Source organism: Oryctolagus cuniculus, chromosome 1 (genome assembly GCF_964237555.1).
Source record: "Oryctolagus cuniculus chromosome 1, mOryCun1.1, whole genome shotgun sequence".
Taxonomy (NCBI): Eukaryota; Metazoa; Chordata; class Mammalia; order Lagomorpha; family Leporidae; genus Oryctolagus; species Oryctolagus cuniculus.
The window spans coordinates 233,419,208-233,446,186 of NC_091432.1; the positions used below are offsets into that span (position 1 = coordinate 233,419,208).

Consider the following 26,979-nt stretch of genomic DNA (forward strand, 5'->3'; position numbering starts at 1 on the left):
ATTTCAGTTATTGGAAATGTAGATTATAAAATAATTTAGAACTTTGGGGGAGACAAAGGAGAAATTGAAAATATAAGCAAGGAAAGGTACCATCAAAAATAACTGAGTGGTGAGGGGGCATTTAACCTAGCAGTAAGATGCTGCCCCCCCCCCACCCCAACTCTGGCTCCTGACCCAGCTTCCTGCCATTGCAGATCCTGGGAGGCAGCAGTGATGGCTCCGTAACTGAGTCCCTGCCACCACGTGGGGACCTGGATCGAGTTCTTGGCTTTGCCCCTGCTTGTCATGGGCGTTTAGGGGATGAACCAGCCCGAGGGAGCTTCCTTTGTCCTTTCAGCTCTCAAATAAAATTTTTTAAAGAATTTTAAATTCACCAGAATAACTAGGAAATAAAAAAAAAAAAAAACACAGATGTAGGGGCTGGCCTTTTGGTGTAAATCACCACCTGCAATGCTGGCATTCCATACGGACACAAGTTCTAATCCTGGCAGAGAAACAGAAGATGGCCTCAGGGCCTGGGCCCCTGTACCCACGAGGGAGACTCAATTGGAGCTTCAGGTTGCTGGCTTTAGCCTAGCCACTGTGGCCATTTGGGGAGTAAACCAATGGATGGAAGAGCTCTCTCTCTCTGTACCTCTCTCTGTACATAACTCTGCCTTTCAAAAAAACATCTTTTAAAAAAGAACAGATACAATGCCTGGAAATTAAAAACAGCTGAGTAATTGAAATAAAAAAATTCAAGGAGAGGTTAAATATGAGACTAGATAGAGCAAAAGGAAGAATTAGTGAATTGAAAGTTAAGTCTGAAGAAATAGCATAAGCTATAATTTAGAGAGAGAAAATGATGGGAAATAGGGGAAGGTAAGAGAATATATACTAAATATATGTTTCTATATATTAATATATATAATATAAATAGAAGGTTGCTACAGGGAATGGTAAACACAATATTGAAATAGATAACGGATAACAATCTTCATAGGGGCTGGCGTTGTGGCATAGTGGGTAAAGCCGCAACCTGCAGTGTGGGCATCCCAGATGGGTGCCGGCTGCTGCTCTCCTGATCCAGCTTTCTGCTATGGCCTGGGAAAGCAGTGGAGGATGGCCCAAGTCCTTGGGCCCCTGCACCTGCATGGGAGACCTGGAGGAGGCTCCTGGCTCAACTCTGGCCATTGCAGCCAATTGGGAGGTGAACCAGAGGATGGAAGATACCTCCCTCTCTCTCTCCTTCTCTCTCTGTTTAACTCTTTCAAATAAATAAATAAATCTTAAAAAAAAAATCTTCATAATTGATGAACAACACGCTTTTCCTGCTCATTTGTAGAGGCCAGCACAGCAGTCCACAGGGAGGCCCACAAACCCTATGTGCAAATATTCCAAGTCACAAATGTGGGGTAGGCACTTGCCCCAGTGGTTCAGATGCTGCTTGGGGTGCCTACATGCCCCATCAGAGCGCCTGGTTCAGGTCCTGTCCCTGTTCTGATTCCATCTTCCTGCTAATGCGCACCTGGGGAGGCAGCAGGGGTGGCTGAAGTGCCACCTGCAGGGGAGACCTGGATGGAGCTCCAGGCTCCAGGCTTTGGCCTGGCCCAGCCCTGGCTGCTGCAGGCCTTTGAGGAGTGAATCTGCAAGTGGAGGATTTCTTTGTCTCTCTCTCTGCCTTTGAAATAAAATAACTTCTAAAAAATAAATTAAAAATTGGAGAAAAGTTACAAATGTAATAACCTATTACGTAAAATGTGTCTATCCATATTCTTTTTTTTTTTTTTAAAGAATTATTTATTTGAAAGTCAGAGTTACACAGAGAGAGAGAGGTCATCCATTCTGCTGGTTCACTCCCCAAATGACCGCAGCGGCTGGAGCTGCACCGATCCAAAGCCAGGAGCTTTTTCTGGGTCTTCCACTGCTTTCCCAGGCCATAGCAGAGAGCTGGATCAGAAGAGGAACAGCCGGGACTCAAACCGGCGCCCATATGGGATGCCGGTGCTGCAGGGTGGGCTTTAACCTGCTGCGCCACAGCGCTGGCCCATGTCTATCCTCCTACCTTGGTAAATTTACCCTCATAACAACCCAGAAGACCAGGTATGAATTTAGAGTTCTTGAACCCCCATGGAGAGTAGCTCAGAGAGAGCCAGACCCTGGCTCACTGTCCAGCTCTCCTGTCTCCTCCCCGAGTGACCCACGCACATGGTGGACACTGCAGCCTGCCTCCCGGCGGCACCTGTGGCCTGAGCCCACACTTGATGACTGCACTGTGTAGCAGACCTGGGGAGGAGGACCGGGCAGCCGGATGTGGGCTTGGGTCTGAGAAGCAGGGGGCTCCAGGGGTCCCTAGAGTGCAGCAGTGAGGCTCTGGGAGGGCGCTTCTCCTTGGGCCTTCGGAACCCTGTCATGTGGAGTCTTTCCAATTAGGGTCCCTAGGGCAGGGCCTGCTCTTGGCCCAGGTCCTAAGGGTGGTAGTGAGAAACAGAGATTCTGAGTTCAAAAAGCCCATCCAGTTCCAAAACATTAAAAAAAATCTATGTTGAAATATAGCATTCTGAACATTCTTTAAAATAGCTAGAGAGAAAAACACATTACCTGCAAAGAAACAACAGTGAGAAGGACAGCTGGCTTTTCTGCAGCCAGACGGAGGCTCCGAAACACTAGACTGATAGCTTCAGAGTAGGCAGAGAAGATAACCGTTAACCTAAAATTGTGCCTGTCAAGAACGAGGATGAAATAAAGACGTTAGCAATAAAAGAAAGGAATTTACCACCGAGAACTCAGCACTAAAGGGTATTTTCAAGGTTCTTTGTATTTCAAGAAAGGCGAAGACCCAAGAAGGAAGGCCTAAAATGTAAGATGGCATGAAGTGGATCCAGAGAGAGGCATTAATTTGCCTGAAGATCACACGCAGTTCAGAGCCGAGCCCGGACTTAAAGCCCAGTCGTCTCTTTGTGCCAGACTGCAGGGCTGTGTGCCTGCAGGACCCACCGCCACCCCTGAGCTGCTAAGGTGTCGGTTTCCCTTTCTGCTTAGACCAGCACTTGACTTTCTGCCCTCAGGACGCCACGCTCTGCCTTCCTGGCAGCCTCCCCAGTGCTGCCAGGGACAGGCTCTGGCCAGCTCGCACCTCCAGCTCTGCCCCTTTCTCCATAGCACACCAGGAGCCCTGGCAGGGCAGTACCAACCTGCTTTTCACCTGCCTTTATTGATTTAAGAGAGAATGCTGCTGTTTCCTGCTTCACTCCCCCTTGCCCGCAGCACCTCAGGGCAGGATGTAAAAGCCAGGAGCCAGGAACTCCACTCTGCTACGAGGTTGGCTGGAACACAACTGCCTCAGGCGTTCCCACTGCCTCCCAGGGTCTGCTTTAACAGGAAGCCAGAGGTGGGCGTCCCACCCTGGCACCCTGACTGGGTCGCAGGGTCCTAATCAGTGGTTCTACCTGCAGGCCAAAAGTTGGTCCCTGTCCTGTTGATTTGAATGCTGCCAGCTGTAAGGTCTGTAGCTGCTCACAGATCCAAGTTCTTCAACTTGTGGGCTCAGTTCCCTGGAGCTGGCAGAGTATGTCCTGGACAAGACTGGTGCTGTGCATGTATTCTGCTCACGGGCTTGGGTAGAGTCGTTTCCCCAAAGCCGAGTAAAGACACCTTAGACTGTAGAAATATGTGTATTTCCTGGCCAGTTCTATCATTCGAAGGCCAGATTTCATCAAAACAAATGAATCACTGTTTTTTCTTCCTTCATCATCCCCTAATTGGTTTCCAAAATGAAGTGATTAATGGCTGCGTCTCTCCACTGCGCTGTTTTGATTACAGTCATACCCGCTGTCCTGGGCGACCTGTGGGGAAATACTGTCATAGCTGGTGATCGCGCTAACCGGGTCAGCCGGCCTCAGGAAGGGCGACGCAGATGTGTGGCTACTAGGATGTCTTCAGAGCAGCAGGCTCTTCCTCGTGCCTTTGTCGCCGAGCTGAGGAAAATGACTAGAAGTACTGAAGCTGGCAGGGTCTGGACTCCGCCTTCCTTGAGATGTGCGCTGGTTTGCAGATACGGAAAAGCCCCGCCCTGGGAGCGGAGTTCTGGGCCACAGCCGGTGTGAAAGGCTGGCCTGCTGACCTCCAGGCAGCGTGGACGGTGACTCCTGCCTGCGGGGCGCAGGTTAACAGCCCTCTCACCTTGGTAGGCGGGGTGTGGAAGCAGAGCTTGGTCTGCATGGTTTCCTGGGTGCATCGCTCTCTTGTCCTGGGGCAACTGCTCCTTGCCCTGCAGGCCTGTCGCTGGTCGCCACTTCTCCTTCATAGCACCAGCAGGGAACCCTCACCCTGATAGCGTGAAGTGGCTGTTTTTAGAGTTCCCCTTCAGATGGCACTGACCCTTCGTGCAGCTGGTTTCACTTAATGCGTTTTGTCTAAACAAACCCTGTTCCTGGAAGTGGTTTCGGAATAGTCTGTTCCTTGTAGCTGTTCCTTTGCTCTTATTTCTGAAAGTGTTTGCCCAGCGATATCGTAAGCGCCTGAGCACAGCAGATCAAAAAATTCTGCTTCGAGTTACTGTGCTTGAGAATTGGACTGTGCCCACGTGCGTATATGTACTGGTTGTCACGTTCAGTAGCTTGAAGATTTAAGTGAAGAGCCAGTGTTTTGGTGCAGTGGGTTAAGTCGCCTCTAGTGACGCCGGCCTCTCATATCAGAGTGATGATGCTAGTCCTGGCTGCTCTGCTTCTAATCCAGCTTCCAGCTAATGTGCCTTGGAGGGCAGCAGATGATGGCGCAGGTGCTTGGGCCCATGCTACCCATGTAGAGTACAAGGATGAAGTCCTGGTTCCTGGCTTCAGCCTGGCCCAGACATGGCCTTTGTGGCCATTTGTGAAGTGAACCAATGGATGAAAGATTTGTGTCTCTATTTTTTTTTTTTTTTTGACAGGCAGAGTGGACAGTGAGAGAGAGAGACAGAGACAAAGGTCTTCCTTTGCCGTTGGTTCACCCTCCAATGGCCGCCATGGCTGGCGCACCGCGCTGATCCAATGGCAGGAGCCAGGTGCTTCTCCTGGTCTCCCATGGGGTGCAGGGCCCAAGTACTTGGGCCATCCTCCACTGCCCTCCCGGGCCATAGCAGAGAGCTGGCCTGGAAGAGGGGCAACTGGGACAGAATCTGGCGCCCCGACCGGGACTAGAACCCGGTGTGCCGGCGCCGCTAGGCGGAGGATTAGCCTATTGAGCCACGGCGCCGGCCTCTCTGTTGTTCTGCCTTTCAAATAAATAACTAAATTTTTAAAAGAAAACATTGAAGTGGTACCTGTATTTAGCAAGACTGGCCAAGGTCTTTTGGTGTCTAGGATATATCATGCTTTACAGGACTCTGATGTGTAGAAGCTTGTTAGTGGACAAACAGATAAATTAAAGAATGAGTATTTTTCTTTTTTTTTTTTCTTGTTTTATTTTAAAAGCAGAGTTGCAGAGAGAGAGAAAATGGTCTTCCATCTGCTGGTTCACTTCCAAGATAACCACAATGGCCGGAGTTGCGCCGATCCAAAGCCAGGATCCTCCAGGTCTCCCACACAGGTGCAGGGGCCCAAGGACATGGGCATCTGCTGCTGCTTTCCCAGGCCACAGCAGAGAGCTGGATGGGAAGTGGAGCCTGTGCTCCAGCACCCATATGGGGTCCCAGCGCCACAGGCAGCAGCTTTACCTGCTATGCCACAGTGCCAGCCCCAGAATGAGTATTTTTCACTTTGTAAACATGAAAATTTCCTAACAAAAATGCCAGGGCTGGACTACTTAAGTATTTTTAAGGTGCTACATGAATTTCTATTTGAGTATAGTATCACATTAAAATAAATCTCAAGACTGAAAAGGGGCTAGTGTTATGGTGCTACAGGTTAAGCCACCACCTGTGACACGGGCATCCTATTTCAGAGTGCTGGTTCTAGTCCTGGCTGCTCCACTTCTGATCCAGCTCCCTGCTAATGCACCTGGGAAAGCAGCAGAAGGGGGCCCATGTACTTGGGCCCCTGCCACCCTCATAGAAGACCCAGATGGAGTTCCTGACTCCCGCTTCAGCCAGGCCAGCCCTGGCCATCATGGACTTTGGGAAGTGAACCAGTGTATGGAAGATCAATCTCTCTCTCTCACTCACTGCCTTTCAAATAATAAATAAATAAACAAACAAATAAATCTATCTTTTAAAAAAACACTAGATAGAAATATAAAATAAAATACTAGTAGTCTCTATTCTGACTTTTCTTCCTTTGTTTTTTGAAGATTTACTTATTTGAAAGAGTTACAGAGAAACGGAGGGAGATTCAGAAACAAAGCAGTCTTCCATCCAACTGGTTCACTCCCCAAATGACTGCAATAGCCAGGTCAAAGCCAGGAGCCAGGAGCTTCTTCCAGGTCTCCCACTTGGAAGATCTTCCTCTGCCTTCAGGCACATCAGCAGGGAGCAGGATCAGAAGTAGAGCAGCCAGGATTTAAACTGGTGCCCCTATGGGATGCCAACGCCACAGGCGGTGGCTTTACCCACTACATCATGGCACCAGCTGCCCTGGCTTTTCTTAAACAAACTTGTATTATTAAAAATATTTATGACAGAACTTTATTAAAGTTGGCATTTATAATACATACATGCAACTCACTGAGAACTTTTTGTATAACCATTTATTTTGGTATATTCTCTCGTAGAGTTTATTGTTGTGGTTGGAGAACTTGCCTGTTTATGATTAACTAAAGTGATGATTTGTTCGCCACCTCTTGCCTCTTTGGTTTCTCTACGCTCCCTCAGGGCAGGGACCGTGCTCCCTCTGTGCTTGGTCAGGTGTCAGTACACAGTCACGGTTCCTGGCGCAGGGGACCAGTGAGTCCCTGAGTGAGCACAGGGAGTGTCCACCTCCGGGCTGATGATAGACTGGTAACCTCTTACAGGATGCTTGTGAGTGCCGCACACGTGTTAACTCCGTGTTTACTAAGTCGGGTTGTGACTGCCGTGAAACCGTCAGCAACTTGCTGTTGACCCTCAAATCTTTGTCTGCGTTTGAAAGGCAGCCAGGCATCTTCCACACAAGAATATTTTGTCATACATGAACACAAGATACCTTTCTTTTTTCTCCCTCCCTTTCTTTCTCCATTTATTTATTTGAAAGTCAGAGTTATACAGAGAGAGAAGGAAAGGCAGAGAGAAAGAGGTCTCCCATCCACTGGTTCACTCCCCAGTTTTCCACAATGGTCAGAGTTGTGTCGATCCTAAGCCAGGAGCTTCTTCTGGGTCTCTGACGCAGGTGCAGGGACCCAAGGACTTGGGCCATCCTCCACTGCCTTCCCAGGCCATCGTAGAGAGCTGGATCAGAAGTGAAGCAGCCAGGACTCAAACCGGCACCCATATGAGATGTTAGCACTGCAGGCCCAGGTGGCTTTACTATGCCACAGTGCTGCCCCCAAGATATTTTTCTCCCAGGGTTAGTGCACGCGTGATTCCAGCGCCAGGAGCGTGAACCTGTTCTCAGGCTCAGACTGCAGCAAGAGACCATGCCCATGCCTTTTCCTCTCTGCCTCCTTTCCGCTCCTGACTGAATGTGTTCAGCAGGTCAGGTTTGATGCCACTTCCAGAAGAAACAGTAATAGTAGCAGATGGTTAGGTGTTATTTCTTGTTCTGATGAGATTGTTTTTATTACAAAGATAGTAGTTGCTTATTGAAAAAAACAAAATAAGTAAAAGCCACTTTGTTTTGATGACTCATCTTACCCATAGCAACTTAGTTTGCTGAGTAAGTTCTCTTACACTTTTTGTGTCTTGGCTTTTTGAATGAGACAGTTCTTTCTAGATTGCATTTTGGCAACATACTATCCTATGCCCTTATAAATTTATGTATGTATTTTATTTGAAAGGCAGAGAGAGTGAGAGATCGTCATCAGCTGGCTCACGCCCCAAATGCCCACAAGCTGGGGCTGTGCCAGGCTGAAGTCAGGAGCCAGTGGCTCATTCTGGGACTCCTGTGTGGCCAGCAGGAGCCCAAGTACTTGAACCGTTACCTGCTGCCTCCCTGGAAGTGAGTTAGCGGAAAGCTGGAGTTGAGATCAAAGCCAAGACTCAAACCCAAGCATTCCAGTAATGGTCTGTGCGAGTGTCCAGTGGTGACTAACTGTGTGCCTTCATAGAAGAGTCAGGGTTCTGCTCAGTTCACTTCATGGGGACTGCTAATGAAATGACGAGTAGATGTTGGGCCATTCACATGTATTCCTGCACTTACAAAAGACATAGAATTGATTGCTAATAAGATCTTGCCTGCACTGGGATGTGTAACACATTCCCTTGGAGTTAGTCTGCAGCTGCTCAGTACGGAACAGGAATCAGCAGGTCAGGTAGATAAGTGACATGGAGCAGGCGACTGGTGCCCACGTTAAAAATAATCTTGGACTTATGACATCTAAGAATCTTGGAAAATTCAGTGATCGCCACATTGCTGAGAACAGTGCTTGTGAGGTTGAGTGGCGTTTCCCAGCTTGCTTTTTCCATTTCTTAAACTCCATCAACACTTTGCCCGGTTTGTCACCTGCCTGAGATCAGGCGCCTGTGCCTTTGGTGTTTCCTCCCAGTTTTCTTGGCTTTGTTCCCCAGGGCCTCTTCCACAGGAACAATTAATCCTTTAAGAATAGGAGGAGGGGGGCTGGCACTGTGGCGCAGTGGGTCAACACACGGGCCTGAGGCGCCTGCATCCCATATGGGCACGGTTGGGACCCGGCTGTTCCACTTCTGATCCAGCTCTCTGCTATGGCCTGGGAAAGCAGTAGAAGATGGCCCAAGTGCTTGGGCATCTGTACCTGTGTGGGAGACCATGAAGAAGCTCCTGGCTCCTGGCTTCGGATCGGCGCAGCTCTGGCTGTTGTGGCCAGTTGGGGAGTGAACCATTGGATGGAAGACCTCTCTCTATCTCTCGCTCTCTGCCTCTCCTCTCTCTGTGTGACTCTGACTTTCAAATAAATAAATAAATCTTAAAAAAAAAAAAAAAAAAAAAAAAAAAAAAACAGGAGGAGGTGGAAAGGCAAGATGGCGGAACAAAAATTGTCTGCCTGTGCCACCGCACTCAGTGATGTACTTGAACTCGAACAGCTGCCCAGCCGTCACCCTGGAGTCTGGGAGTCTAGGAGTCAGAACACTGTGGGCTGCTGGTGCCTCGAGGGAGGAGGCTTTGCATCCCAGAGGCGTTTACACCTGTGGGCCGTGCTCTGTCATGGGCTTCCAGCCGGGTGCAGTGCAGGGGTCAGCTCTGCTTTTGTAAAGGGCACAAAGGCTGACCCTGCGAGGGCAGAGTGAGTGTGTTGTCTCGGGCAGACTGGCTCTAAGAAGGAGCACACAGGGGGCTAGACGATTGGAAATATATTCCCTTAAAGTAGGGGTGGGGAACCTTTTTCACTGCCAAGGGCCATTTGGTATTTATGACATCTTTCGTGGGCCATACAAAATGATCAGCTTAAAAATCAGTGTGCTATCCATTTATTGAATTTCGAGTCCTGCCTGTGGTTGCCTTGGCAGGCAGATGGTTTCAGGGGCCTTATGTGGGCCATGGTCAGGCTGCTCCCCACTCCTGCCGTAACGTAATCCACGTCCAGTAACCCACGGAAGGTCTTGGTATGCTTCCGGGGAGGGGGGCACTTAGCCAGGTGAGGCTCTCCTGCATGTCATCTGTGACTCTGGATGCCTGACTTGACTCTGTGGCCTCAGTTTCCTCTTTTGGGTGACAGTGGCGCCTCCGGCACAGATCTGAGGGTACTCAGTGGCACATGCGGAGAAATGCCTGGCCATCACTCTCGTCCTGGTGATACAGCGGGTGGCTGACTGTCTCGTGAGCGACTTGCAGTTGACATCTGTTAGCACTGTCTCCTCCAAGACTTTCAGGGAAACCTGTCAACCCTGAATGGGTAGTCAAGGGAGGGCATTTATGGGATTTTAGGACTTGGGGTTGAGTAGTTATTTTTTAAGTACTTTTTTAAAAATTAAAATAATTTTTATACATTATAAAATCCATCCCTCTCTTTTCTTTTCTCTATTTATTCACGTGAAAATCAGAGTTACACACACACACACACACACACAGATCATCCATCTGCTGGCTCCCTCCCCAAATGGCCACAACGGCTGGGGCTGGGCCAGGCTGAAGCCAGGAGCTTCTTCAGGGCTCCCACGTGGGTGCAGGGGTCCAAGTGCTTCTACTGCTTTCCTAGGTGCAGTTGCAGGGAGCTGGATCAGAAGTGGAGCAGCCAGGACAAGGAAGCAGCACACATATGGGATGCCAGCACTGTAGGCGGCAGCTTTATCCACTATGCCACAGTGCCAGACACAAAATCCACCCATTTCTAAGTGCATTTTGGTGTGCAGTCATGGTCAAGATTATAAAGCAGTTTCCTGACCATTAAAAGTTCGCTCAGTCCCAGGCCATAGCAGAGAGCTGGATTGGAAGTGGAGCAGCCAGGACTCGACCTGGGACCCATATGGGACGCCAGTGCCACAGGCGGAGCATTAACCTGTGCCACAGCCCCAGCCTTCATTCTTGAAGGCTATTTCCTCAGTATAGAATTGTGAGTTGCCAGGTTTTGTTTGCTTATTTGTTCTGCTTTAATCCTTTAAAGATGTGACTCCACTCTCTTGGCCTTCTTGTTTTCTGATAAGAACTTACCCATTGATTGTATCTGTTACTTTCAGTTTAACATGTACTTTCTCTTGCTGCTTTCAGGATTTGCTCCTTATCTTTGGTGCATTTGACTATGGCATGGAAGTTACCATTTGCACTTGGTGTTCATTTAGCATTTTGCATCTTTGCGTTCCATGCGTCAGTAAGTTGAGCGGCTGAGGGTCTTTATTTCTACCCATTCTCTCCTGTTCTTTTGGTGTTCCTGTCCCCCATGCTGGACTTCCTGATTCATCTCATAGGTGTCTGAGTCTCTGTTCGTTTTCTCCTTTCAAATATTTTCTCACTGTTCTTCACCTTGGTCTATTTCTAGTCATCTTGAAATTCACACACTCTTCCCTCTTTCTTGTCTGTTAAACTGTTAAGTATATCCCCTAGCCATTTTTTTTTGAAAGGCGGAGTTAAGGAGAGAGAGATGGAGAGACGGAGAGAGAGAGAGATCTTCCATTCGCTGGTTTACTTCCTATAACAGCTGGGGCCAGAGCTAGTCTCCCACGTGAGTACTGGGGCCCAAGCACTTGGGCCATCTGGTGCTGCTTTCCTGGTGCACTAGCAGGGAGCTGCATCGGAAGTGGAGCACCAGGTCTCTAACTGGTGCCTATGTGGAATGCCAGCATCACAGGAAACCCAACTTGCTATGTCACAATGCTGACCCCTCTCTTGAATTTTTCATTTCAAAAATTTTATTTTGGGGCCTGTGTTGTGGCGCAGCAGGTTAAGCTACTGCCAACAATGCTGGCATCCCATATGAGTGCCAGTTTGAGTCCTGTAACCCTGCTTTTCAAATAAATGAAATAAATATTTAAAAAATTTTATTTCTAAATTTTGTTTCTTAGAGAATCACCTATCTTTAACGTTCATTTATTTGAAAGAGTGACACACAGAAACAGAGAGAGAGAACGAGAGAAAGCGAGCTTCCATCTGCTGGTTCACTCTCCAAATGCCCACAACAGCCAGGGCTGGGCCAGGCCAAAGGCAGGAGCCTGGAGCTCCATCTGAGTCTCCTGTGTGGATGCCAGGGCCTCAGCACGTGAGCCATCCTCTGCTGCCTCTCAGGAGGCCTTAGCAGGAAGCTGGGCCAGATGTGGAGGAAGGAAGAGTCACAGCACCGGGACAGGAGTCCCAGGGACTCCCTAGCAGTGTCAGCCTGCGGCAGCACAGCGCCTGCGGTCTGTCTGCTTTGTGGTTTCTGTTCCCCTATTAAAGATTTCCTGTCTCCTTGCTGAGCTGTTCATTCATTGAAAGGATATGTTGTTGCACTTCATTGAGATAGTTGAAACAGGTGTTTTAGAATCTTCATCTGTGACAACGTTTGATTCATCAGCAGGTTAGACTTTTGGTTGAACTAAAATGTGTCCCATTTTCTGGATTCTTTGTATGATGGGTAATTCTGGGATGCCTTGAATGTTAAACTATATAAATTCTAGATTCCGGGACCAGCGCTGTGGCACAGCGGATTGACAGCCTGGCCTGAAGCGCTGGCATCCCGTGTGGGCGCTGGTTCTAGTCCTGGCTGCTCCACTTCTGATCCAGCTCTCTGCTGTGGCCTGGGAAAGCAGTAGAAGATGGCCCAAGTCCTTAGGCTCCTGCACACACGTGGCAGACCCAGAATAGGCTCCTGGCTCCTGGCTTCAGATTGGCACAGCTCTGGTCATTGCAGCCAGTTGGGGAGTGAACCATCGGATGGAAGACCTCTCTCTCTCTCTCTCTTTCTCTCTCTCTCTCTCTCTCTCTGCCTCTCCTCTCTCTGTGTGACTCTGACTTTCAAATAAATAAATCTTTAAAAAAATAAATAAATTCTAGATTCCCTCGTTTTTCTCTGACATATTTTCTTCATTTACCAGGTAAATTTCTTGGCTGAGTTCGAGCTACAAACTTGTTTTTGGAGGGCAGTCCCCGTGTGTTAGAGCTTTTGTCCTTGGCTGAGCTGCGTGGTGGTTCCAGAGTCGATGGAGGTGACTGCGGAGTCGAGGACTCCTTCACCCTCTTGGGCATTCATGGTTTCCTGGCTTTGCTTTTCCCTCCTCCAAGCCAGAAATGCTGACTTTTTCTGTCACTTCTTGCCGTGTCTGTGCATGGTGTGAATCACGGTATCCAAAGACACAAACTGGTAAAAGCAATAATGTGGAAACACGGCAGCAACTAAAGTTATCGTGGGGATTTAACCTTCACAAATACAGAGCATTTTGTGAAAATGCTTCCTGAACACGCTAGGAAATTCAGAGTTAACAAAATGTTTTGATGATGAAAAGGAAAGGAATCTGTTATCTGGGAGTGGAATAATTTGGTCATTTTACAAAAAGGAAACTCAAATTCTAATTTTACTTTTTGTTTATCATCCTTTTAACAATTTGAAATAAAAGGTTTCTGTGTCCTTTTCGTCATGGATACATTTATTAACATTAAGCCAACCTTCTCAGAATTTCCAGACCGCGTGCACTGTTTTCTTCAAATGCTGTGTCATCAGCAGACGTTATAAATCCAGGGAGGCGGAGTTCCTTTTCCTCCGAACTGCTCGTCTGCCGTTAGTAGTTTACCTGCCATCATTTATAGACCTTTGTTTTAACCTATGTGCTTAGATATATAAAAATATATAATTCTGTGAACAGATAAGAGTCACACTTTTAAGTAGTTTTAAAGTAGAATCAAGTATATTAGCATATTAGATAAAACACTATGTATTATATTCATTTAATTATCTCAAACTTAAATTTTCCTTAAGGAAAAGAGCAGACAAGCCACATTTGTGGCTTATTTTATTTGAAAGACAGTGACAGAGAGAGAGAGAGAGAGAGAGAGAGAGAGAGAGAGAGAGGTCTTCCACCTGTTGGTTCACTCGCCAGATGCCCTCAACAGCCAGGGCTGGGCCAGGCCAAGGCCTGGAGCTCAGACATTCGGGTCCCCTGTGAGGCTGACAGAGACCCAAAAGCCTGCGCCTCTCAGGCTGTGTCAGCAGGAAGCTGGACTGGGAGCAGAGTGGGAACTTGAACCCATGCACTGGGATACGGGATGCAGGTATCTTAACCCCTGAGCCAAATGGCTGCCCCATATTTGTTATCTTAAATATGTATTCCTGTTTCTCTATAACCATTTATGTCACTCAACTAACTTTAAAGTTTCTAAGTACAAGAGGAAACCAAGGATTGTCTAGCAGTTTTTTCCATGAGTGTATATTTTATGTTACTTTAATAAATTTTAGAGTGACAAAGTAAGCATGGATATAACATCATTTAGAGAAATTTGCACATTGGTAATCTATAGGTATTCTATGTAAACCTAAGGAGGGAAAATAATTTAAACTTATTTATAGTGGCCAGATTCAGAATCAGAAAGATCTGAAGCAAAAAGTGTGTGTGTGTGTGTGTGTGTGTGTGTGTGTGTGTGTGAGTGTGAGAAGAGGCTTATTGTGAGGAGTAGGCTCATGTGACGATGGAGGCTGACAGCTCCCAGGATCTGCAGGGGGAGGCAGCGAGGTGGAGACCCAGCAGGGGGAGGCAGCGAGGTAGAGACCCAGCAGAGCCGTCGGTAGGTTCCAGTCTGAGGGCAGCTGATGTCCCAGTGTGAAGACTGTCAGGCAGAAAATGTTTTCTCCACTTGGGGAACGGCCAGACCTTCGCTCCGTTGAAGTCTTCAGCCCACATCTTGGGGAGGAAGTGGATGTACTTCAGATCTACCCGTGTTCATCGCATCCAAAAATACCCTCGCAGAAACTCCCACAATAACGTCTGGCCAAGTAGCTGAGCACCTCATGGCCCAGTCAGGTTGACCCATAAAATTAATCATCACAAGGGGCGAATAATCCCCGCAGATGCTCCGGCCGCGCAAGGCCCAAAAGGCGCACAGCGTTTCCCGTTGTGTCTCAGAACAAAGCTGAAGGACACTGTTAGCAACGCAGGGAGATCGAGGCCCCAGCCTGTAAGTTCAGTGTCACCAGCCAAGTCACAAAGAACTGTAAGGTACAACAGCTGGCCGTCCTTCACACAGATGACAAAACCATCAAGTGTGAGTGTTATTTTAACTCTGTCCCATATATTCAGAAAAGCTCGAGGAAGTATGGTGTGTGTTAGAAATGAAAATCATCTTGCAGAGATGAAAAGAAAGCATTGAGATTGATGTCAGAATTAACATTGCAGAAGTGAAGATTAGTTACTCTGAACACTTAACAACAGAAACTATCCAAAATGAACCAGATGGGGAAAAAGACTGAAAACAACACAGGGGGTCAGCAGAGGATGGGGCAGCCGTAAGCGGCCAGTTGTTGTGTAATTGGAGTCCCTGAGGGGAGGCAGGGAGTACAGAGGATCATAAATGAATAACTAAAAAGAAGTGGCTGAAAATGTTCCAAGTGTCATGAAAGCAATGAACTCACAGATCCAAGAATCTAAGAAACTCCAAGCATAGGAAGCATGAAGAATAATGGTATTAAAGTGCTTCGCAATCAAATTGCATAAAATCAGTGCTTAAAGCCAGAGAGGGGAGGGCGTTTGGCTTAGCATTTAAGGTGCCCGTCATCCTACGGCAGAGTGCGTGGGTTCAGTATCCTCCAGCTCCTGCCTCCAGCTTCCTGCTAATTCTGATCCTTGGAGGCGACGATGATGACTCAGGAGTTCCTGCCGCTTGTATGGGAGACCAAGGTTGAGTTCCCAGCTCCTGGCGTTGGTCCTGCCCAGCCCCAGCCACTGCGGAGTGAGCCAGTGGAGCAGAGAGCTAGCTCTTGCTCTGCATCCCTGCCTGCCCCCTCTCTGCTTCTCAGATACATTTACAGTTTTTAAAGGAGGCAGGCAGAAAATGATGTTAACGTTAATAATAGTAATAATAAAAACCTTAGAGGTATCAAAGTTTATTTTGAAGCAAAATGTGTTGGCAAGGATACAGAGTGATTTCCTAATGAGGAAGCAGTAAGCCCCTCAGGAGGACAGACGAGTACAATACCAAGTTCACAGCACACAAAGGAAAGCTGATAACTTTAGGAAGAAATAGACTCTGAGATAGTTGGAGACTGACAGCTGCTCTCAGTCATCGATAGGACAGGTAGACCAAAAAAACCCAATAAGGTTATAGAAGATTTGGACACTATGATCAAGTGACTTGACTTCATGTTTGTAGAATATTATGCAAAAACAGCAGAATACACAATCTTTTTTGAGTGCATATGGAACTGTTCCCAAGATAAATAATTTTATGGGTCATTAAAAAAGCCTCAGTAAGTGTAAACCTATTCAGTTCCTAGGAAGTATGATATCTGACCACAATGGAATTAAAGAGGAATCAGAAAAGCTAATATTTAAAAAATAAACAGCACACTTTTAAATAAGCCATGGGTCAAAGAGAAAAACCAAAAGTGAACTTAGTATTTAGAACTGAATTAAGGTGAACATGCAACATAAAATTTGTGGGATGGACTTAAAGGGAGATTTCTATAGTACTAAATGCCTATACAAGTAGGAGTAAATGTCCCAAATCAGTTAAGAATAGAAAAAACTGAGGGCCAGCAAAACCCCAGTTAAGCAGGAGAGAAAGCCAATGTGGAAGTCTATAAATGGAAAACAGAAAATATAGAAGTCATCAGACTCATAGAGGAGAGCAAGGAGAGCAATTGATGAACCCCCAGCCAAACTCAGAGGGGAAACAGACAAAAAGTGGAGTGTCAGGAATGAAGGGATGGCACCACACAGCTTCTGCAGTATTGAAAATGTGGCGAGTGGGGGCTGGCGCTGTGGCTTAGTGGGTTAAGCCGCTGCCTGCGATGCCAGCATGCCATATGTGCACCGTTTACACTTCCGATCCGGCTGCCTGTTAATGCACCTGGGAAAGCAGAAGACGGCCCAAGCCATTGGGCCCCGTCATCTACATGGGAGACCCAGATAGAGTTCCAGGCTCCTGGTCCAACCCTGACTGTGGTAGCCATTTGGAGAGTGAACCGGAGGATGGAAGATGTCTCTTGGTCTCTCTCTCTTTCTCTCTCTCATGTCTCTCCCTCTCTCTCTATAACTCTGGCTTTCAAATAAATAAATCTTTTTTTTTAAAAAATGCAGGGGCTGGCGCTGTAGTGTAACGGGTAAAGCCGCCGCCTGCAGTGCCAACATCTCATATAGACGCTGGTTCGGGTCCTGGCTGCTCCACTTTGGATCCAGCTCTCTGCTATGGCCTGGGAAAGCAGTGGAGGATGGCCCAAGTGCTTGGGCCCCTGCACCTACATGGGAGACCCAGAAAAAGCTCCTGGCTCCTGGCTTCAGACCAGCACAGCTCCAGCTGTTGTAGCCAATTGGGGAGTGAACCAGTGGATGGAAGTCCTCTCTCTCTGTCTCTCTCTGCCTCCCCTCTCTCTGTGTAACTCTGACTTTCAAATAAATAAATCTTTAAAAAATGCAGTAAGTGAATATTAATCAACAAGTTAGACCAAGAACCAGAATCTGTTAATAGCCCAAATCTATTAAGGAAGTTGAGTTTGCAGTCAAAGACCTTCCCGAAAGAAAATGTGAGGTCCGGATTGCTTCACTGGCGAGTTCTACCAGCTCTGTGTGGAAGAGATAATCCTAACTCTCTACAGCCTCTCCAGAAAATAGAAAGGCAGGAACTGAACACTCAGCTTATTCCATGAAGTCAGCACTGCTAGCATCCCCGCCTAGAGCAAACATTACAAGGAACAAGAAGAAAACCTAGAGGCTGACATCCTGCATGATCCTTACCAAAGCCTTACTGAATCTAAGAAATCAGTAACAGATCCCTGTAATTATCTCAATAGATGCAGAAAAAGCACTTGGAAAACTCAGGACCTGCTTTTGAGAGACACTAAGAATGGAAGAGAATTTTCTCAACCTGATCGGGGTACCCATGGAAAACCCTTGTCCTAGATCATCCTTGTTGATAAAAGACTGAGTACTTCCACCCAGATCAGAAGCAAGACAAGGATGTCGTCACTCTTGCGGGTCTATACAGCATTGCATTGGAGGCTCAGTGACCCAGGAGGGCTAGACAAAAGAACAGAGACCTCACGCTGGAAAGCAGAGAAGCTGGTGTGGCACCACAGGTCAATCCTGCGCTGGCACATCGTTGGAAGGCCCTTTCAAGTTCTGGTTGCTCCCTTTCTGGTCCAGCTTCCAGCTAATGCCTGACAAGGCACACAAGGTGGCTCAGGTAATTGGTTCCCTACCTCCTATGTGAGAGGCCAGAATGGAGTTACAGGCTCCTGGCTTCATCCTCACCCAGACCTGGCCACCTGGAGAAGTGAACCAGTGAGTGGAGGGCTCCCTCTCCCTCTCTCTCCCCTCCCTTACCCCCCTCCCTTTCCCTGTCTTTTCAAAAAGATTTATTTATTTGCTTGAGAGCTAGAGTTACAGACAGGGAGAGACAGAGAGAGGTCTTCCATCTGCTGGTTCACTCCCCAAATGGCTACAATGGCCAGAGCTGAGTCATTCTGAAGCCAGGAGCCTATCTTGGGTCTCCCACGCGGGTGCAGGGGCCCAAGCACTTGGGCCATCTTCCACTGCATTCCCAGGCCACAGCAGAGAGCTGGATCAGAAGAGGAGCAGCCAGGACGTGAACCGGCGCCCATGAAAAGAAGAGACATGGCTGGCAAGGATGAGTGTGGAAGCAGGCTCACCACCATTGCACTGAAGCAAGTGCAGGTTCCTTCCTCAGCGAGACATTCGAATGTGCCGAGTCAGAGGACTGACCCTGTCGGGTGCTGGTGAGGATGTGGGCACTGCTGGTCAGGATGTAAGCTCCCAGGACTCCTCTGAGAACAGGGCGTAGGTCGCTGAGAGGTAGACCTGTCGCCACCTGAGACCCAGCCTTCTTTTCCCAGGTGTGTGCCAAAGGAGGGAAGTGTGAGCTTCCTTACAGCATTTGTAGCAGCTTTATTTATATGAGTCCAAGTCTGGATACCATGTCAGTGAGTGGATGAAGCACACTGCAGCTGTCTCCAAGATGGAGCCTTAGTGTTCAGGAAGCGGAAGCACTGAGCCACCGACACATTGAACCAGTGTCCCGATGAGTTTATGGAGAAAAGGACACTGGGCAGTGAGAGGACAGACTGCATGATCCCATCTGTCTTCCTCCTGCTGATTCACTCTCCAGATGGCCACAACGACCTAGGCTGGGCCAGGCCCAAGCCAGGAGCCAGGAGCTGCTTCTAGGTCTCCCATGTGGGTGGCAGGGGCCCAGGGACTTGGGCCATCTTCTGTTGCTTCCCGGGCCGTTAGCAGGGAACAGGATCAGAAGAGCAGCTGAGACTCGCACCAGCACCATACGGGGTGCCAGCACGACAGGCGAAGGCCCAGCCCACTGCGCCACATCTCTTTATGACAGTTTCACCGTGTTTCTCGCAAACATGACTGTCTTCCTGGCTGCTTGGAGTTTAAGCCGGGGGTGAGGGAGAGGCTCTCTCCCCTTGGCGTGCAGGAGAGGGTGGCACAGAGCGGCATCGGGAGAGGACTGGCTCGGCTTGGGCAGTTTCAGATGAAACGGAGGGTCTGCAAGTTGTTTGTCCATCTGCTCCTGGGAAGCCTCCCGTGCCACTGGGTGGTCCTGAGTGGACCCCGTTTTGAAGGTTAACCCAGAGGTGACCTTAATGCTGGAGACTTGTGCTACTTACACAGACACGTATGTGTGAGGTACACGTCTGAGTGGGAGTAATCCAGAAGGTTTGTGGAAAATAGAATGAAAACACGTTTATTTTTATGCCGAAAGCTTTGAAATCCATGCCTACTCCCTTATCATTTGTGTGCACGTAGATAAGCTTGTAGAGTGAGTCTGCACAAGTACAGTTGCTGGGTCAAAGGGCAAATGCATTTGCGATTCTGATAACTGAGTGTGGCCACATCCCCCAGGGGCTTTTGAGAGCAGAAATGCGAGCACTAGGCAGGGGCGGCACTTGCCGTTCCTTTGGCGATGCACAACCACAGGGCGGAGTGAAAGACGATTCTGTCCTTCATTACAGCGCGCGTCCAGTCCTTGGGAGCCCCTGGAGAGCCTCCTGGCCCCACCCCTTCTCGGAGCTCGGAGGGAAAAGGCGTCCCCAGCACTCTGGACACTGTTTTCCGTGAGGCTCTGGAAGGGGTGAGATCTGAGTCAGGGCTCCTGTCGCAGTCAGCCAGTGTCTTCGTGCAGCTCATGGAGACCTGCCTGTCGTCCACCTGCGGCCCCTGGCCTCCTGAATCCTTTGTGAAGTGTCGCATGGCTGTAGATTCAGATTTGATGCGGGCACAGTGCTGGCATTCACTGGCATCTTCTTACTCAAGAAAATGTCGGTGGTCCACTTTTCTAAAAGCCCTTGGCAAGAAGAAACTGAGGAAAATTTACCTTTGACCATTCAGTCAGGCCAGAGGGAAATCCAGGATAGATGGCAACGCCGTGTGTTCACCTTCTGTGTGCAGGGAGGCCCAGGGGAGGAAGTGCCTCACGTGCCTCACAGATCAACCTGGGCAAATGTTGTGGCGCAGCTGGGCAAGCCGCACCCCACATCAGAGCGCTGGGTTGAGTCCTGGCTCCTCCGCTCTGATCCTGCCCCGGTTCTCTACTGATGTGCCTCGGCAGCAGCGGGTGATGGCTCCGTGACTGAGTCCCTGTCACCTACGTGGGAGAAGCAAATGAAGTTTCCGGCTCCAGCCTGGCCCGCTCTGCTGTTGTAGCCATTTGGAGACTGAACCACCAGATGGAAGATCTCTCTCCATCACTCTGCCTTTCAGAAAACAAGCAAAAAACAAAAAAGCCTCTCCTGGACTCAGGGCCCTGCTCTTCTAGCACAGCTGTCTGTTGTCCGTGGCTGCCAGTGCCCCCGGCCAACAGGAGGGCAGTTTGTATTAGAGAGGGGCACGCCCGGTGCGAGAGTGGGCAGGGCTACTGCGTACTTGTGGTCTGTATCCCCGTTTGGGTCTTGTAGGGCAGCAAGAACATGGGACGTAGACCCGGAGCCCTCTTTAAGACCACCAGTGCCATTCTCCATGAGCCCAGTAACGCCGTCCCTTCTCCCAGCTCCCACAGGGGCATTCACAGGGCAGCACCAGGGCCGGCCCTAGCAATGGGTTTTCCCAAGGAATGGGGGCATGAGGAAGGAAAATCAGGGTGTCATTTCCCTGGTCTAGTTGGCTACATACATTCAAGCTGGAGCGCGACCATCACCACTCTGTCTCCAGGACGTTACTCTTCTTGTGCCATTGAAACTCTGTACTCCTGAAGCAGTAACTCTCCGTTCCCCTCCCTGACAGGCGCTGTCTTTTTTTGTTGTTGTCGTTGTTATTGTTAAAGATTTTATTTATTTATTTATTTATTTGAGAGGTAGAGTTACAGACAGAGAAAAAGTTCTTTCATCTGTTGGTTCACTCCCCAAATGGCCACAACAGCCAGAGCTGGGCCGATTCAAAGCCAGGAGCTTCTTCCAGGTCTCTCACACAGGTGCAGGGGCCCAAGCCCTTGGGCCATCCTGTGCTGCTTTCTCAGGCCATGGCAGAGAGCTGGATCAGAAGAGCAGCATCCGGGACTTGAACCGGCGCCCGTACCTCAGGCGGAGGCTTAGCCCATGCGGCCACAGCGCCGGCCCTTCAGTTTGTCTCTGACTTTGACCGTGCTGAGTACCTCCTGTGAGTGGCATCATGCAGCATTTGTCTGTTTATGATTTGCTGATCGCACTTGGCACAGGGGCCTCCGGGTTAGTCCGTGTTGTGCACAGAATTTAAGGCCGACTGACAAGAAAGGACTTAGCTTCTGTTCCTTTGCTGTCTGTTTGCTACACGCCTCACATCTTGGTTCCTCACTTTCTCAGTGTTGACCTCTTGTGTCCCATTTGCTTTTTTGCAATGATGCACTTCCGTTCCGTTCTCATTTATTGGGTCCTGCCATGTAGCTGTTTTCTTTGTGATGACCATGGTGCTGTGGTTTGGGTGCGGCCCCCAACTGCGTATGTTGGGAATTTTGTCCCAGTGTGGCCATGTTGGGAGGTGGAGCCTAGTGGGAGGTGTGGATCACGGGGGCACCTACGTGAATGGATGAGTGCCGGTACTGTGGGAGTAGGTTTGTTCGTGGGGGAGTGGGTCCCTTGTCAAACACCGGGTTTGGTCCCCTTTTCTGAGTCTCGCCCTCTCTCCACCTGTGTGCCGGATGACTAGGGAGAAGGCTCTTGCCAGATGCCAGCCCAAGCGTCTTGGACTTAGCAGCCTCCAGAGCTGTGAGAAATCCATTTCTGGGTGTTGTAAATCGCCCGGTCTGTAGTACGCAGTTCTGGTAGCACAGAACGAGCTAAGACAGAGAGTCAGTACTGAGAAACAGGCTGCTGTTGCAAATGCCTGCAAATGCAGAAGTTGCTTCGGAGCCCTGGGAGGGTTTGGAGGAGCAGGCGGAAAGAGGGCCTGTGCTGCTGTGAACGGAGCACACAGGGCTCTGTAGGGCTCGTGAGACAGAAAGAACCCTGAGGACGTGTGCACCTTGCGAGGTGATGTACGTGGTCACAACCAGGATGTTGGTAGAAATATGGACAGTAGACGTCATTACCAAAAACTGGAATGAAGGCTGTCCTTGTTAAAAAGCTGCAAAGAACTTGGCTGAATTGTGTCTGTGCCTGAGGGCTTTAGTGGAAGAAATTTCTTTTCTTTTCTTTTCTTTTTTTAATTATTTATTTATTTGAGAGGCAGAGGTACAGACAGTGAAAGGGAGAGAGAGTGTTCTTCCATCTGCTGGTGTACTCCTGCCATGTCCACAACAGCTAGAGCTCGGCCAATCCGAAGCCAGGAGCCAGGAGCTTCTTCCAGGTCTCCCATGAAGGTGCAGGGGCCCAAGGACTTGGACCATTTTCCACTGCTTTCCCAGGCCATAGCAGAAAACTGGATGAGAAGAGGAGCAGCCGGGACTCCAGCCGGCACCCATGGGGAGGGTGGGGGCTTAGTTCACTATGCCATAGCACCAGCCCCTAGTAGAAGAAATTTCTAACCAAAGTATTAAAGGAGTGGCATGGCTTCTTTAAAAAAAAAAAAAAGATTGATTTATTTGAAAGGCAGAGCGATGGGGATATGGGGTGGTTAGATGGATAGATAGATAGATAAACAGATAGATAGATCTTCCATCTACTGGTTCACTGCCCAAATGCCCTCCATGGCTGAGATTGGACCAGACCAAAGCCAGGAGCCCGTAACTCCATCCAGGTCTCCCATGTGAGTGGCAGGGGCCCAAGCCAGTTTCCTTTGCTTTCCCAGGTGCATTAACAGGGAACTGGATTGGAAGCAGAGCAGCCAGGACTCAAGCCTGTGTTCCCCAGTGTTGGATACACACAATGGTAACTGGTGTCTCAAGCTGCTGCCTCTTTGAACTGCATACAGTAACAGAGAGGAGAGAAATGATTTGAAGGTATAATTTATAATCAACTAATAGAATTAATTTATAATTAAAAAGGAAGCAGAGATGTAAAGATTTGGAACATTCTCAGCTTGGCCAGGTAAAGAATGAAAAAGTATGTGAGGGACAGCCCAGCGTCCCCTGGAGAAAGGAACTGGCATGGACAGATGGGACGGGGTGCTCTTCATCACACTGTGGGAGAATGACCCCAGAGCATTTCAGGTACCTCTGAGGCCAAGTACTTGGGTCATCTGCCACTGTTCTCTTAGGTGCATTAGCAGGAGGCTAGATTGGAAGCAAAGCAACCAGGACTCCAATCGTCACTCTGATATGGGATGCAGGCATTGCACCTGGAGTTTAAACCCTGTGCCACAATGCTGGTCCCAAGGAAGTAGTTTTGTTTGTTTGTTTGTTTGTTTAGATTGAGTTATTTATTTGAAAGGCAGAGTTACAGAGAGGCAGAAGCAGAGAGGCCTTCCATCCGCTGGTTCACTCCCCAAATGACTGCAATGGCTGGGGTTGGGCCGACCTGAAGCCAGGAGCCTCTTTCTGGTCTCTCAAGTGGGTGCAGGGGCACAAGCGCTTGGGCCATCTTCCACTGCTTTCCCAGGCCATAGCCAAGAGCTGGATTGGAAGTGGAGCAGCCAGGGCACGAACTGATGCCCATATGGGATGCCAAGACTATAGGCTGCGGCTTTACCCACTATGCCACAGCGCTGGCCCCCAAGGAAGTAGTTTCATAAAGTATTTGTTATTTTCCCATCGAGTCTTTGTCAGAGACACTATATGTTGGTTTATATTTTTCATTTGAAGGGGCCATACTTGCCTGTTATTTTTTTTTTTGCCTTGTGACTTCTTGCTGAGTCCTGGCCGTTTGAATCTAATAGTGTGTGAATCTAATACGTGTGTCTGTTGTTCAGGCTGTGTCCAAGGCAAGGGTCAGACTGAAGTGTAAACGGTAGATCTTCTTCCGTCTTTTCTGGGTCTTGACCTTGTCCTGAACACGCACAGTGACTCTCTGATTTCCCTGTACCTGGGTCACAAAAGGGAAAAGAGACATAGAGGGGGTGGGAGGGAATGAGCGCCAGCCCGTTACGTGTCCTGGAAGTCACTCAGGGTGGAGGGGAAGGGTTTGCAGCAGTGGGAGCAGGTGGCAAGGATGGTCACCGTCCCTGTGTGACCAGAAGCCATGCCCAGAGCACAGGTTCCCGGGAGGGGAGGCTGCTGACTGACATGAACCCCCATTTTCCATCCAGGCCTTCCCCAAAACCCTCAGCAGACTAGAATTCCACCAGGTTGCATCTGATCCTGCGGTGCCATTGTCGACTCGGTGCACCCTGTCTGCCCTCTTCCCCGAGTCCTGTCCCCTCGGGAAGTCGTGTTTCTGTTGAGGGATGACCATACACAGTGAACGCACACAGTCTGAGGACAGCCCTGTTTCCGTAGAGCACACAGTCCGGTGTCCACCACTGCTCCGTGGTCTCCCCGTTCCCCTCGTCCTTCTGTTGTCACCCCGTCCTCCCAGCCCTCACACCTGCTGCCCGGTTACTGCCCTTCGAATTTTGCCTGTTACAGAACATCCTGTAAAGAGAAGTGTGCAGTGCACTGAGGAGACACCGGGCTGTCGCCTGGGGTCAGTGGCCTTCCCTCCTCACAGCTGAGCCGTGCTCCCTTGTGTCGCTGTCCCCCTCGTCCGCTGACAGACAAGCTGAGCTGCTTCTACCTTCTGTGATCACAAGTGAGCTGTAACGTTCACGGGTGGGTTTTGCTGTGGACATGTTTCCATTTCTTTTGGATGAATAATTAGGAATGGATTGCCAGGTCACATGGTAAGTGCTAACTCGGGAGAAACGACCACACTGTTTTATAAACTGAGTGCGCCGCTGGCCATTCCCGCCAGCACTTCGCACCAGCTTGTCTCCATGCCAGTCACCCCTCCCTCTTACCACACACGTGCTCTTCTCTCCCGTTTTGTGATTTGCGTCCCTATTCTCTCAGCAGTATCCTTAGAGGAGCAGAAGTGTTTAATTTTGATGAAGTCTAGTTTACTCATTTTTTTTTTTCAAGGCTAATTTTTTTAAGTTTTAAGGATTTTATTCAGTGAGAGAAATACATAGGAGAGTGAGGGCTCTATTTAAAGGAGAAAGAAAAGTCTAGAAACTAAGTAGGGATCCATACCAAGCAGAGAGCAGACCAGGATCCACATGCAGCAAGCGTTTGGTTATGAACAGCTTATCACAGGTAGGAGAGCAGGCGGCCCAAAGGCCACACACCCTGAAGGTGCGGGGCAACAAGGGCAACAAAGGGCAGTAGTGGCGAGAAATGGGGCAAAGGACCGGCCCTCCGTGTTCCAGGCCTTTTATCCACGTCCAAAGGGGAGTGGTCACATAGCCTGCTTGGCAGGTGGGCATACAGGTGGGGTCAGGTAAGGGAATGCGATCCCACAGAGGGCATGGTGAAGGCATGGTCTTCCAACTCACAAATCTAATCAGTTTTATCCCATTTGCCTGCCTGCTTCACTCCCCGCTCAGAGAAATCCCAGCCCTTAATCCTAAGGGATGATGACGGATGTAGAGTCGTGTCTTCTGTACCAGCTTCCTGCTTATGAGGGGAGTGGCGCAGGCCCTGCCTGTCCTGGGTCTGGAAGTCTCCGCCTGTCTCATCTAACACATTCACTTTATGAGCTGCAGCAATTTCAGTCACCGTCAATGGCTGTGTCTCCAGCATGGTCAGTAATTCCCAGAAGTTATTGAATTCTGAATCATAATTTTATTAATTAGCATAAGCAAAACTGGAATCAAACCAGTTGTAAGTGGTATGCCCCTAAGGCTGTGTTTTTTAAATAAGATGTAATTATTTATTCATTTACTTATTTATTTGAAAGGGCTGAGTGACAAAGAGGGAGAGAGAGAGAAATCTTTCATTGACTGGTTCTCTCAAGTTGTTGCAACGCTCCAGGCTGAAGCCAGGAGCCAGGAACTCCATCCGGGTCTCCCACATGGGTGACTGGGGCCCAAGTACTTGGGCCTTCTTCAGCTGCTTTCCCACGTGTGTTCTCAGGGAGCTGGATCAGAGGGGAGCAGCCAGGAGTGGATGTGGAATGGCGGTGCCAGTGCCGGTGCCAGTGTCGCGAGCAGCAGCCTCACCCTCCGCACCACAACACTGGCCCCGAGGCTTAGGCTTTTGATATTGTACCTAAGAATTCTTTGCCCAACCGAAGATCGCACAGATTTTCTTCTAGAAGTTTTATAAGTTAAAATTTGTGGTATGTTTTGTATGTATTGCAAGGTACTGGTCCAGAGTCGTTATTTTGCACCCAGATGTCTGATGTTCCAATGAGAAAATCAGGTCCGCACGTATGTGTGGGTCACCTGTGTGCCTTCAGTTGATTTCTAATTTCGGAGAAGAAATCAGTGAGAAGAACGGTTCTTCCGTATTTCTGCGTCACCGGGTTGTCCCCCCAGGAGGCCTCTTCTGTCCTGTGCAGTCAGAACTAGCCTTTCTGGGCTGGGGTTGGGGTGCAGAGTGAAGCCAGCTCGTGCTGCCCTGGCATGCCAGCTGCCCCACTTCTGATCCAGCTCTCTGCTAACGGTCTGGGAAAAGCAGTGGAAGATGGCCCATGTGTTTGGGCCCCTGTCACTCAGGGGGAAGACCTGGATGAAGCTCCTGGCTCTTAGCTTTGGCCCGGCTAAGTGGCCATCTGGGGAGTGAACCAGGGGATGGAAGACCTCTCTCTCCGTATAACTTTGACTTCAAATACATAAATACATCTTAAAGCCACTCCTGGCTCCTGGAACTCTGCCGCGCACACTCCTCACAGACTGTCTCACCTTGGTGTTGCTTTTGGTGTCTGCTCTCCCTCCCCGTTTCTCTCAGGACTGCATGCCCCGGAGACCAGGAAGTGTGTGTCTTTCCTTTTCACCATCATCTTGGTCACACGGGCCCTCGGATGCCTGTTAAATGAATGGAGCTGCCCGAGGCCCTGACTAGC

At 49.1% G+C, this 26,979-nt stretch overlaps 1 protein-coding gene and 1 long non-coding RNA gene across 4 annotated transcripts in view; one reads left to right on the top strand and one right to left on the bottom strand.

The window, feature by feature from the left end:
* The window catches only part of LOC103346303 (uncharacterized), a 7,154-nt gene extending 3,547 nt beyond the window's left edge, over positions 1 to 3,607 (bottom strand). Inside the window, exons 1-2 of the long non-coding RNA XR_007915408.2 lie at positions 3,429 to 3,607; positions 2,581 to 2,701 (exon numbers count right to left, since the gene is read on the bottom strand). This is a non-coding gene — a long non-coding RNA (uncharacterized lncRNA). The remainder of the gene's footprint in view (positions 1 to 2,580; positions 2,702 to 3,428) is intronic.
* Positions 1 to 26,979, top strand: part of ABL1 (ABL proto-oncogene 1, non-receptor tyrosine kinase) — a 144,350-nt gene that overhangs the window by 61,812 nt on the left and 55,559 nt on the right. Inside the window, exon 1 of one of the 3 annotated variants that reach the window (XM_051835405.2) lies at positions 25,590 to 25,716. The exons of the other annotated variants lie outside the window; for them this stretch is intronic. Within the exon in view, the coding sequence (XP_051691365.1) occupies positions 25,668 to 25,716 (49 nt within the window). The 5' untranslated portion in view covers positions 25,590 to 25,667. Of the gene's footprint in view, positions 1 to 25,589; positions 25,717 to 26,979 lie in introns of those variants that run through there. 3 annotated transcript variants of the gene reach the window in all.